Source organism: Rhinolophus hipposideros, assembly GCF_964194185.1.
Source record: "Rhinolophus hipposideros genome assembly, chromosome: 18".
NCBI lineage: Eukaryota > Metazoa > Chordata > Mammalia > Chiroptera > Rhinolophidae > Rhinolophus > Rhinolophus hipposideros.
This window is the reverse complement of record NC_138064.1, coordinates 31,303,766-31,317,021: the sequence shown is the minus strand read 5'-3', so window position 1 is coordinate 31,317,021 and position 13,256 is coordinate 31,303,766. Positions and strand designations below refer to the sequence as shown.

The 13,256-nt window shown below is 35.9% G+C and overlaps 1 protein-coding gene across 5 annotated transcripts in view; it reads right to left on the bottom strand.

The window, feature by feature from the left end:
* Nucleotides 1-1,636: 1,636 nt before the first annotated feature.
* Nucleotides 1,637-13,256, bottom strand: part of LOC308510307 (serum paraoxonase/arylesterase 2) — a 28,430-nt gene continuing 16,810 nt past the window's right edge. For 2 of the 5 annotated variants that reach the window (XM_081079489.1, XM_081079491.1), the window contains exons 4-8: nucleotides 10,581-10,746; nucleotides 9,918-10,044; nucleotides 8,244-8,444; nucleotides 5,424-5,505; nucleotides 3,173-3,956 (exon numbers count right to left, since the gene is read on the bottom strand). In XM_081079489.1, the coding sequence (XP_080935615.1) occupies nucleotides 3,798-3,956; nucleotides 5,424-5,505; nucleotides 8,244-8,444; nucleotides 9,918-10,044; nucleotides 10,581-10,746 (735 nt within the window). In that variant the 3' untranslated portion in view covers nucleotides 3,173-3,797. Of the gene's footprint in view, nucleotides 2,671-3,172; nucleotides 3,957-4,563; nucleotides 4,693-5,423; nucleotides 5,506-8,243; nucleotides 8,445-9,917; nucleotides 10,045-10,580; nucleotides 10,747-13,256 lie in introns of those variants that run through there. The other 3 variants (XM_081079487.1, XM_081079490.1, XM_081079488.1) reach the window with 3 other exon arrangements.

Sequence of the window (13,256 nt, the reverse complement as noted above, 5' to 3'; positions counted from 1 at the left end):
TAATGCACATCCACGTTTTTGCCCCAAACTTTCAGGGATAAAATGTTTCGTTTTAATTTTTTAACTCAAATTTTTATTTGTTTACATTTAGGTACTTGTTTTTTGTATTATAAAGGAAGTGTAGCATTTATTTTTTAACATATTACGGTACAAGAAATTTTATGTAACAAATAATTACAAAACACAAGAACAGATACAAGGTACAAGCAATTTTATGTACCAGTAACAAATTTATGGTATTTCTGCATCATAGAAGCTCAAGAACACTTCATCGTTGTAAGTTTGCCACAAGTTCAGCAAAGTTGATTCTCGTATTCCAGGGTATTATTTTGCATACGGATATTGTTACTGATTTCTGGAGTTACACTTTTAATTCACAAGCATAAATAAAAGAATTAAAAACATTTATATAGATATGGAATTAGTACTACCCATGTATAATGCGTATCCTTATTTCTCCCTCACAAATTTGGGCAAAAAAGTGCACACTATACACAGCAAAATACAGTAAATCCTGAATGTAGGTCATTCCAGATTACATCTTACCTGCACTGAAAAAAAAAAAGTACTATAAAAAAAATGATAGAGCAACTGTTTTAGATTATAAAGGAATGAAAAGGCATAACAAGCAAATGTCCATTGCATCCTGGATTAGGGCAGGGATCCGGGAAGGGAAAGAGTAACTTAAAGGCATTTGGAGACAAATGAGAACATTTGACTTTGAATCAGATACTGGATGGCAGGATAGAAGCATCACTAACGCTCTTAGGTGTTATGATAACATTGTGGTTATGTAGGGGAATGTCCTCGTATATATAGGAGATGCAAGCGGAAATATGCAGAGGTGAAGTTTTATGGTATCTCCAACTTGCTTTCAAATGGCTCAGAAAACTAAAAGCATCTGTTGGAATGAAAAAGCAAATGTTGCAAAATGATAACCTGTGATTGGTGAATACAGGTAAACAGTATGCCAGCAGTCACTGAACTAGTTTTTCAACTCTTCTCTAGGTTTAAACTTTTCAAAAATTGTGTGTGGTGGGGAGAGTGTAGGTTTCTCCAAAGTATTTGCTAATCACATTTGTTTAGTTCCTTCAATCACTCCACTTAGCTATCTGTATCTATCGTCCCGTCATCTGTGTTTTCTCATTTGTTGAATTTCCCATTAGAATGCAGGCATTGTGTATGGTTCACATCCCTCGCTCAGGGATGGCTACAGAAAAGCCATTCAATATATTACAAAGTTTTAAAGTGAACTGCAAGTTACTCTCTTTGCAATTATAAAACTTAGACTACGCTCTTTTCTTCTCTGTCTTCTTTTTACGGAATAAAATTCTTGAAACTCAGGAGCAGAAAGCTAAGAGAGAGCTACGAGGATTCTCCCAACCCTCCTTCTCTCACAACCAGAAATCTTTTAATGAGAAGCCCAGTGAGTAATGAAAAGTACAAGGAGCCAAAGAAAGGTGCATGTGGGTGGTATGGTGGTGGTAGCATTGATTCTTAATTGCTTTGCCAAGTAGACATTCTCCAGCCTACTAGGTTGTTACTCTAAGAAAGGATTCAAACTGAGCAAATCAAACTCTAGAAAAAGGACCAGCCTTAGATTAGATATCATTAGTAATCAAATGATAAACAAAATGAGAAAAAAAAAGACTGTATTATAGCTTATTTTTCATTTTCCTTGCTCCCTGTATTAGGTATTTATGTTCATATGTAGCTGTTGCAAAAGAGCTGAGGTTTTTAAAAAAAAACAAACAAAAAAAAACACGAAAAGGATATTTATTGTCACTGAACAGGCTCTCAGATTAAACACACACACACACACACACACACACACACACACACATCTCCTATGAGACCTATATCCAACTAGTGGTGGCATATTCCAGTTCCAATTTCAGTCCTTTTAAATGACTTGACCTCTTAATTGCCAGCCAAACTTTTAAACTCAGTACATGATCATAGTAAGAACACCATAAATAAACAAACAATATACTTATGACTAGATAAAATAGAATCTCTCATGGCCACAGAGGCCAAAAAAAGCCAGAGTTTATTTTAAAAATTCTTTTTGTATATTTAAGATAAAAAAAAAATACTTGTGCTTATTAATTTATATGTGCTTTTGTCCAAATAAAATTTCTAACAAATACAATAGAAAACAAGTTTATTTTATGCCTCCTGTATTCTGGTATTTTTTATGAATGTTGCTTTTAAGAGTCATTGTTATAACCTAAAATTTGAAATATGCGTTTCTTGGTTTTGGATCCCTAGTGAATAATATTTAATCTTACTTTATTCATCTGTGACTTAACATTTTTCCTACGGAGAATGGAAACACCAAAAAAAAAGCAATTATGTTAGCATGAAACAATTCCAATACATATTAGTGACTGACTAAAACTGTAAATGAAAACACAGGCCAAATGGACAGAGGCCACGTTTAAGAATACTGTAGCAATCTACACTTAAAAGCCATTTAAATGATTTGTCTAAAAGCAAAAATCAAACATATAGAGAAAACAGAACAAACTATACATTAGGAAAAGAGTAAATAACCAGATCCTAACTAGTTCCATGGCAGTCGCTTCATGTAAAGTGGGTGATGGTACAGCCCCTCACATTCGAAATAGATGCAGAGTCACTCCTTACCAGGTGGATGACGTTGAACATCTGTGAAATGTTAACAGTGGTATATCAGTACCTACTCTCTCAGGGCTGTAATTAGGATTAAATGAGATAATGAATGTACCATTTTTAGTCCATTGTTTGCCACATGGTAAGTAATCAACAAATATGTTGATGATGCTGCAGGTGGGAAAAGTATGAGAACTGAAGTAAAGTGCTTTGATAAGGTACAGTAGAAAGAACCACATGAAAGTCTCTCTCTAGGGCTTAGGATGATTTTATAGGAGATACAGTGAGTGGAAAGAACTCTACCCTATGAGGCAGGCACCCTTGGCCTTGATCCTAGCATTGTGGATTAACCATGTGGCCCTGGACAGCGGACTTCATCTCTCCTGAGGAAGTTCACAGTTGTGTTCAATGAGGAGGAGGCTTGACTTTCCAGCTCTCCAACCTTTTTTAACTCTTCTTCGTATGCAAGGTGGTCTCCCATTAAGGAAGAGAGCTGATGGAACACTCCATACCCATACTAATTGAGAATTCAAGTTGTCCCATTTTTAGCTATTTTATTTTATTCAAATAAAGAGCTCATTTATATTCAGCTTTCAATGACAGAAATTAGCAATGCCAGTCCCAAGGAAACCCCACAAGGAAGCAAACACTTTCTCATTCCTCCTGAGGACATGCCTTGAGAATTAAACATAGACAAAACTTGAATTTTAGTTAGTCTTTAATATAACTCCAACTCTTTAGTAGTAAACAAAGATGTAAGTGGAAAACATCCAAACATTTTGCTATCAGTAGTTCTGAGCAGTCACAGTGGTCGCACTGTTGGAGCTGAGGTCACTCACATTTTAAGGAAACATGATCTATCCCGTTTCAGTGGAATTCATGCTCTGGCAGTTGGAAGGAAGAGGTGGGGCTGGTTTGGTGCAGACTATTCCCTTTACCACAGGCAGCTGACTTCTCTCTCCTTTTCTTGGCATTCAAAAAAAACTCTTTATTTGCCTTTTATGCTAAAAGTGCTCTAACAGCTGAAGGGGTCTTTCCTTACTGAAATAAAATCAACTATACAAGTCATACATTTTGGGGTCTGGTTAAATTCCCTCAGAATTAGCAATTCGTAGAAAATTCATTGTTAAGAAGTTAACACACTTGCATACCCGAGGTACAATTTAGAGTTCACAGTACAGGGCTCTGTGATACAAAGTGCCTATGAGAAGCTTCCTCTCGTATACTGAGGCCACAGTGCTTCCCTGGAGAACAGATCCATTATTGGCATAAACTGTAGTCACTGTAGGCTTCTCTGATAGAATATTCTGGATGCGGAGAACCTATTCAGGAGAGACAAAGGATTAATATAGAACCACCATACACCTGTGTCTCTCAATCACGAATAATCCCCATCTTCCACAATGACACAATGATTAAGAGGACATGCTGTTGAAAAATAGCAGTTACCAATCTTTTTAATGTTTAAATTAAAGTACTTTCTTCAACCTTCAAAGAAAGGACTTTCTTAAACCATCTAGCTATTTCATGCCAACACAGGATTTAATGTTATTATAGTAATTGAGCATTAATAGAAATACGTCCACACTAACGTGCCTACTTTCATACGAACAAAAGTCATGTCATGTGGTGAGCTGACAATAAGCCAGGTATTTTAAAAATTGCCAGGATACCACATAGGGAGGGCACATGTCTCTATAAAAATGCCTTTTGATTAGTTGCCACCATAATTTAATACATCAAAAGATTACCCTTCTAAAAGTATTCGAACAATGTGAAATTTTGCCAATTATTGGCTTAAAGCAATTGTAAATCACTACATTAGTTCACTGCATTATTGGTTTAAAAATTGTTCTTGTGACAGTTTATTGTATTATTAGTTCAAAAAAACTTGAATAATTAAGGTTGAAAAACTAAAAGTATAAAAACCTCTGATGAGGGAGGATTGTTCGGGTCATAAATGAGGAGCTTCTGGGCATTCGGATGACAGCCTATCAAGATGTCCCCTGAGGAAGGATCGATAGACAAATTATCCACCACTGTATCCAACTTGAGTACCTTCCAAATGAAAAAAATGTCAATACCTAAATGACATGAGCAACTTGATTAAATAATTTTGGGCTAATCCTTCCTGCCTTTATGCATGTGGGAAAATTATACACATCTCCCTGCTTCCACCCCTTTAACACCAACATTGCTTAAAGTAAATTTAATAAACTGCGTAAGAGTCACTTTTCATCTTCCCTGAAACTAAGAAAGTTGGGTGATAATCAATCTCTCTGAAAAATGAACTCCTTTTCCCTTAAAAGATGCACGATGATCAGTTAGCTCAAAGAATTCATTCAAAGCAAAATAAATTCTTAATCAATCTAAAATATGTGTTGTGAAGCACGAAAAAAAATAATAATGGTGTGCAACCCAATTTCTACCTTCATTGTGTATTGAAAGAACTGACAATATGCATAAATTTTCATTTCAGACTTCATCTATTAGCCTTTTCAATTGTGATAATTCTTATTGGAAGTCATCAGGTGCCATCGGTACTTCGAGAATGGGCTCTAAATCTGATTCAAATGTCACACTCAACCCACTGCTGCATGTGATCACAGTCAGTCCTCATGACTGCTGGGAACAAGAGATTCAGCCAGATAGAAGGTGGTAATAGTGAAAAACCCAAAATAGTAACACTGGGATCCATAGTCTGTTCTAAGTGAGGTGTTGCTATAACTACGTAATTTCAAAGTATAATAGATTAATGTCTACTTTATACATAAAAAGAAATATTTTACCTTCAGTTGAGTTAAATTCATATTAGGATGTTTTTCCAAAACATGAATTTCATGAGCCAATGCATCAGCAACATAGATGTACCTTTGCAGAAAGGACACATGGGTTAGAGCTCCATGACAAGATAAAGCTTCATTAACACAGCATGCAAGAATAAGCTTAATAACCTGCCAAGTTGTTAATCAATGATGAGCCCTCAAGGAATGCTTGATAAAGGTCAATTTTTATTTAAAAAGTAAGCTTTCAAAATCAATTCAGTATTGCTACAAAAATCATGGAATGGTTCAATTATTTTTCAAAAGGTTTGTAAGGAAAAATAATATAGAATATAATTTTGGGTACAAAATCTGTGATGTTTGCCACTGAAAGGACAATAAAACAAATGTTTGGCTTCAGAAAAACGCTTTTACATTCTATACTATAATTTGATATGTCTAGGTATCATTTACATTATGGTACAGAACACATTTTACTGGACTATTTATCAATCTCATTAATATTTAGTGAAATATTTATTAACATATACAGAATTTTAAGAGTAAGAGCTGAGTCTCGATTGAGAACAATCTGTCTACACCCAAGAAGGGTGAATTAATGGCTACTTTATGGTAATTTTACTCATTGAATTGACTGCTCCATGGCAACTGTTCTATTGGGCAATTATAATGTGTAAAGCCATGAACTCAGTATTGTGACAGATATAAACATGAAGAAGACATAGCCTTTTCCCTGAAAAGTTTACAGTGTGGTGGAATGATCCGGCTGCTTTGTACACATTAAACAAATAACGCAGCACAATGAATACCATAAGAAACATTTCAGGTGTATAGCCTAAAGAAGTATCTAACTCTTGAGAACACAGAAGGGCTCACAAAGGAAGAGGCATCTGCCATGAGATGGAACTAGAAGCCGGATTTGAGGAAATGAGGACCAACCACCTTCTAAGAAGATAACATGTGAGCAAAGGCACAGGGGCAAGAATGAAAGAGGCACGTTTGCAAACTAATGAGTTCTTTGTCTAAAGCATGGACAGTATGAAAATAGTAGAAAAGGGGGTTGGAGTTAGCATATTAAAGAAAGTCCAACCTTTTAGCCTGCCTGGATTTAATAAGCAATTGGGTTTCACTGAATTTTTAGAATAACAAAGAGGCATAATAACAAATGGTCAGTTCCATTCAACAATTACTGAGCATTTGCTTTGCCCCTGGCAGTGCTCAGCAAGAGTCAAATATTAAGCAGACAGAGCTCCCTCTTTGGGAGGCTCTTCAAGGCTAGTGGAATACAAAAAGACAAAACTGGCAACAGTGGCAAAAATAAAATGGAAGTGGACTGAAAAGAAGTTGGAAAACAGGCTAATACTCTAGCCAGAGAGGATGAGAAACTAAACCAAGCAGGTGTCAACAACAGAAAGGAAAGGTGGTGAGAGTGAGGAAGAGAAGCACAGGTAGAACCAACATGGCTTGCTCACTGGTTGGATAGGAATGGTGAAAGAGAAGTTAAAGCTGAAGCCCTTTCCATTTTTGTTTTTTAGCTTGAATGACTGGAAAGTTTGACTCGCAGAAAGATGAGAGTTGTGGAGGAAAACAGATTTGGCTGGAGAGGTTAGAATGAGTCAGTTATAGACAAATTAAATAATTATACATTCACTTTCTATAATCAACAAGAAAGAAATTGTGTCACAAACATAAAGACATTTAGTTGTCAAGGAATGACCAATTTATTTCATGTTATGTTTGTAGCAGTTTAAACGGTTCAGTGTGCTAAGGCAGTAAAAAGGAAAGTTAATAAAGAATTTACCATCCTTCCTATAGGCTGCGGTTGGACAACATAAAAATAGTGAGAGAATTTTGGAGGGCAATTTGGCAATATCAACTAACGTTAACATTTCAAGGGATCAGTCTTTGAGAAAGTAGGTCTCTTTTGAGGGATTTTTCTGCAGAAACATGTGTACAAATGTGCAAAGAGGAAGGGTTCATTAGTGCTCAGCTACATTTGAACCCAGGTCGATACGACTCCAAAATCTAAAGATTTAACCAATGTGCTATAATGCTACCCTAGGGAGTTTTTCTTAAAAAATATTTAGATAATGTTCAGTGGTAAATGAGAAATACAAAGTGTTTTTTAAGACAAAATGAACTACCTATATATCCATCAACAGAGAATTGATTAAATTAATTTAGAATCATCCTTAAAATGGAATAATATACATCCAATAAAACAATGACGTATTTATTTAAAAGGAAACACCTACCTGATACTTAGCTATGTACATATAAGTATGATCCCATTTTATAAAAAAGTTACATTTACAAAATTAAATTCTACAATGATATATATTAAAATTTAGATATTATATGTTAAATTATAGTACATATAATCATATATTATATATAAATATATAAGTTTAATAATATATACAGAGGGTGGCAAAAATGTATTTACATTTTAAGAGAGGAAAAAACTGTATTAAAATTGTAACAACATATACAGATAACAGAAGACGAAGACAAGTCACATTTGACTTCTGCAATTACAGGAGGAGCTCAAAGTGGTTACCATCAGCCTCCAGACACTTCTGATTACGGCGAACTACTGCTTGAGCAACGTTGATCAAAGTGTCCACTTATATACAGTTATTTGGCACCCTGGTATAAACATTTTATATATACATACATATCTATGTATGTGTGTATGTATATGTATATAAATCATAGACCCAAAATATCAAGTGAGTTATTTCCACCCTGAAAAAAAAGCAAAGTGAAGAATTTGGCTCGAACACGACTGAGAAGAAATGAAGCTACTTTTATAAAGGATCGTACTTTTTATCAGGTGAAATGTTGATCCCATTTGCTGAATCAAATCCTTCTGCTACCACTTTAACTTCATTTGGACTGTAGTAAACAACATTTGTCCAGTGTAAGTTCACGTATATTTCCAAATACTTTAGGAAAGGATCAGAGAAATAGTGGTCATTGGTGGCATAGAAATGTGCAGGTCCAACAGCTATGATATCATTCACACTGAAAGAGAGAAATAATATGTGAGAGAAAATAAAAAGCCAGTCGGTCTCCATATTAAAGATTAGACATCCAGAAGGTTCACACAATACATGCTTTAAATTTTTACTAAGAGGTTTCCCAGGAAAGCTCAGTAAAAATCACGTAGCTATCATGATATGCAATCTACTATAATATCATTTGCCAAATAACAATTTTGTATGGTACCAGGTAATTCGAAGACAGGTCATTTAGTAATTAAGGCAAGATTATTATAAAAAAGAACTTGGTGCCAACAGTGTGTTTTTTGACCAAAAAAAGGTTGGGTTTAACAACAGTATATAAGGACACAGCTGTACATAGTCCAGAGCTGGATAGAGCCTCCTCGGCTGGTGAGCTAGTTGGGACACCAATAACATTTACCTAGCTTCCATTTACTCAGTTGCTGGATTTTCCTGAGTTTCTTTGCTTAGTTATTAGTCAAACTAAGGTTGACTGTTCAATTTCTACCTGACTCATGAAGCCAACCAGCTGAGAATGAATAGGCCCTCGATAAACACTTGCAGAGAGATGGATGATGAAATTGCCATAGTACAATGCTTCAGGTGAGAGACTAAAAACAATTACAGTTTTAAAACCAGTTAGGCAAGGGTGTTATTAAATTTAAATTCCCATTACCCAATGCAAAAATTTCTGAAAGAGCTGATTTCTCCTTTGTTCAAGAAAAAACACAGCTACAGAGTAGGTGGGTCTCCTCTTTCTGAAAGACCTCCATCATGCAGAGGCTGCCTGGGTGGTACTTATGTTCCTATTTATTATGAAGTGCATTTCTGGAAGAATGATTAGAAGTTACATGCTTGCCTAGGTAGGGAAGTAGAAATTAAAAATATTCATCAAGTTCAAACTTTAAAGAAGCAGTAGAGTAATTAATGCAAGCTGAGCCAGGGAGGGACACATGATTATTTAGCCATGTTATCAACTAGTTGGGTGTTCTTGATTGGATACAAACTTCCAATGTGAATCCCTTCAATTCTGTAGGGCCGTTAGCCCACAGCTACACTAACCCTGTGAAAGCATTTTGTATTAGTCTCGTACAAAGCACACAAACTCCATATAAAGCAGGCCACTCTTCCTTGGCAGGACAGGTATTATTGTTAGTTGGGTGATGAGACATAGGTGATGGAAGGTGACAGCAGGAAAATGGTGGGTTTATCGTCTACTCCAGATGATCCTGAAGATCCTGAAGAGCATCTCCCCTGTAGTCCAGCATTTCTTCACTTCTCAAGGGAGTTCATATAGAACACTGATTATTATACTAAGGGACATCGACTTTCCCTGCTCTACAAGGAAACTATATGCACACTAGTGTGTGTGTGTGTGTGTGTGTGTGTGTGTGTGTGTGTGTGTATTTCAGCTTCTAAAAGGCGAGAAGATCACCATGGGGAATATCTGAAAATACTAGAGATAAAGTGGAGAAGGAACCAAAGGGTTAAGTACCTTGGAAGAAGCTCATGTTGGATTGTTTTTAGATGCAAAAGAGAATTGTCTTCTTCTTCAAATTTAAAAATTTCCACTGTACTTTTGAATTCTGGGTGGTTTACAACAAAGAGATAAACTGTGTCATCTAAAAAAACGGAAAGAACAGAGTTAATTTACAAGATATAACCATAGGACCTCTGGGCAGACACTGACATTTAAATACCACGGGCAAGGAAATGTTGAATGTCTAAGCTGTTAGGCAACCTAACAGATCATTCCTCTTCCCTGTCTTTGCCATCACTGTTTGTCTGGTGTTATTTCTGATCATTGGTCCCCTGACCTTTAAGGAAGAGTGTTTCCCACTCCACCTACAGAATTCATGAATAATCTGTTTATAGTTTAATTCAAAAATATAGCTCTTTTTAAATGCAATGATAGGTATATGAAAAGGTTATGAAAGCTAAACATTCTTTCAGGTGTTAACTGTTAGAAATTTCAAAATGTACCATAACTTACTGTGAGCTGAAGAGGCAAATGATCAACTTATTTGTATGAAGAATACAGAAATCATTCATGAGTTAATTGTTCTTCTCTTACTACAGATATGATCCAAAACTATTTTCCATAGTCATTTACAAACCATTATACGTTTCTTAATATTGGTAGCTCATCATTTCTTACCACTGTCTATGAAAGTGCTGATACCATGTGGATTAAACGAAGCCAAATTAAACCCACGGCTGATTCTTAATTCCAATGCCCTCAGGTTTTCATCGTTTAGATCCATTATAAGTATTCCTCCAGGCTTATCTGGTGCAAAACTGTGGAATCCCGGATATTTCAGACCCTTTTCAAAACAGAGGAAAAGTTAATTATAAAGGCTTAAGTATTTTTGTGGACTATAAATAAATGACACAGACTTTGGTTAAAGTAGTTGCTTAAAGCTACAAACATAAAGGAAACAGAGAGGAGACAATAGAAAAAATAATAAAGATGAACAATAACTGATTTTTTTTAGTTGAAGTAAAAGATTAGGCATTTAGTCCCTTCAGAGGGTAGCCAGAAGGTTGGTGCACCGGGAAGTACCAGGTGGAGCTGAGGGTGGGGATAAGAGAAAGTTTGTCTACTGACTGTTGACCCTCTTTGCTTCTACAAAGAGTGAAGTCTTGGTAAATAGTCAATCAAGCCGCCCCTCCTTGTCTCACACCCCATATCCAATCCATCAGCAAATCCTGTTGACTTCACCTTGAAAGTTCATATCCCTTCATAAGTATATGAATATTTTTCAACACTTCCTTCATGACTGCCCTGGTCCAAACCACCACCATGATTATGGCAATAGCTTCCTAACTGGCCTTTCTGCTTCGGTCCTTAACTCCCTACAGAAATCTAGTCTCACCCAAGTATCCAAATTTTGTCGGATGATGTCACATCTTTGATCAAAACTCCCATCTCATTCAAAGTGAAAATTCCCACGATAGCCTCCAGGCCCTATGTGCTCTGCCCCGCTCAGCCTCCTCCATCCTCCCCCACCCCGAACACTCCATCTCTGTCTGGGCCCTCATCTCCTATTACTCTCGTCCTCACTCACGTTGCTCTCGCCATACTGGTTTCCTGGACGTTGTTCAAACAAATCAAACACATTCTCACTTGGGGAACTTTATACACACAGTTTCCTCTGCCTAGGAATGCTTTCCTCCCAGAGATCTAGGGTTCCTTCCCTCAACTTCTTTCTATCTGTGCCAAATGTCACTTATTGCCATTTGACAAATATGCATATTTATACATATATAAATGGCAGCCTGACTCCACCTTCATCACAGCTGTGACTCTCCAATGCCCCGCCTTACTTTATTTTTTGTTAAAGTGCTGCCACTATGTGACATATATTCATTCTCTCCTTACTGGAACATAAGTCAGGACTTTGTCTCATTTGTTCACTGGTAGGTTCCAGGGCCTGGATCAGTGAATGGCATATAGTCTGTCCTTTTCCCACTGATTCCAAATGTCATCTCTATCAAGTACTAGATCCCTGTTTGCATGTTGGTCTAAGGGGACTCAATGCCTATGCCTGGGCCAAAATGCTGCTTTTTAATTACTTTAGCTTTATTTATAACGTATGAGATATAGATAGGTTGATATCGATATATATATATGTACATATATATATATGTGTGTGTATATATGTATATGTATATATGTATGTATAGCAATCTCCATATCCCACACCCATTGCTTTGCCTTTATACAATAGTCTTAAATATTTCTGCTTATTTATTTTTCCTTATAAACTTTGAAAATTAAGTTGCTGTTCCAGATGGAACCTTATCATTGTTAATGACATTATTACTATTACACTTTCTATTTGGTTTGTCCTAGTTTATAGGAAAGCCACTGAGTTTTATATGTTCATTTTGAATCCAACCATTTCACTGAACTCTCCTCTTAGGTCTAATAGTCTTGTTAGTTAAATCTCTTGGATTGTTTTTAAAAAGGTACTCACACTTTCTGAAAATAAGGGCAGTTTTGGCTTCTTTTATACCTGCTATTTCTTTGTCTTGTTTTATTGGATTATTAAGAACTCTAGCATAACTATTACTGATGGTTATAGTATTTGGCGGCATTTTATTCCTTTTCTAAACATTAATGGAAAGGCAGCTAATGTTTCACGACTAAGAATGATGTTTGCTGTAGGATTCTGGAAAGTTTCCTTCTATTTCTGGTTTTCTTGGAGCTGTTAATCAGGGATGAGTGTTGAATTTTATTTAATGTCTTTTCAGCACTCACTGAAATAATCTAGGTATTTTTTTTTTAATCTTTAAAGTCATGTGTTACGCAAATTTAACATTCCGAAAAAGTCTCACTTTACGCACCAAATTGGACATAACAGACATTCTCTCCAATTAAAAAAAAAAACTATCAAAATGAAATAAAATCAAGGCTGGCAGGCTCAGTAAGTAGAATAAACTGGAGTTATGCTATTGATACATGTTAGGGCCACTCCAGTGCTTAAGAATCTCTATTCTTTATCAATATCCCATAAATAATAGCACGGTTTCCATGCACAGGAATCTCTACCAGTGATGGTGATAACTATTCATGGTTATTTTAACTATCCTATCATTTAAATCTGTTTTTCCTCTTTTTGAAATTTTATTTTATTTTTCTTGCAGTAAAATACACATAAACTGTACCATCTTCACCCTTTTTAAGTGTACAGTTGAGTAGTGTGAAGCACATTCACATTGTTGTTGAAATCTTTTTAATAGTCTAGTCTGTGTCATCCAATTCCTCATTAAGTGTGATGTTAGTTTTGAGGTGACCTTCAAACCCGTAACTATGGTATAGGATGGGTTG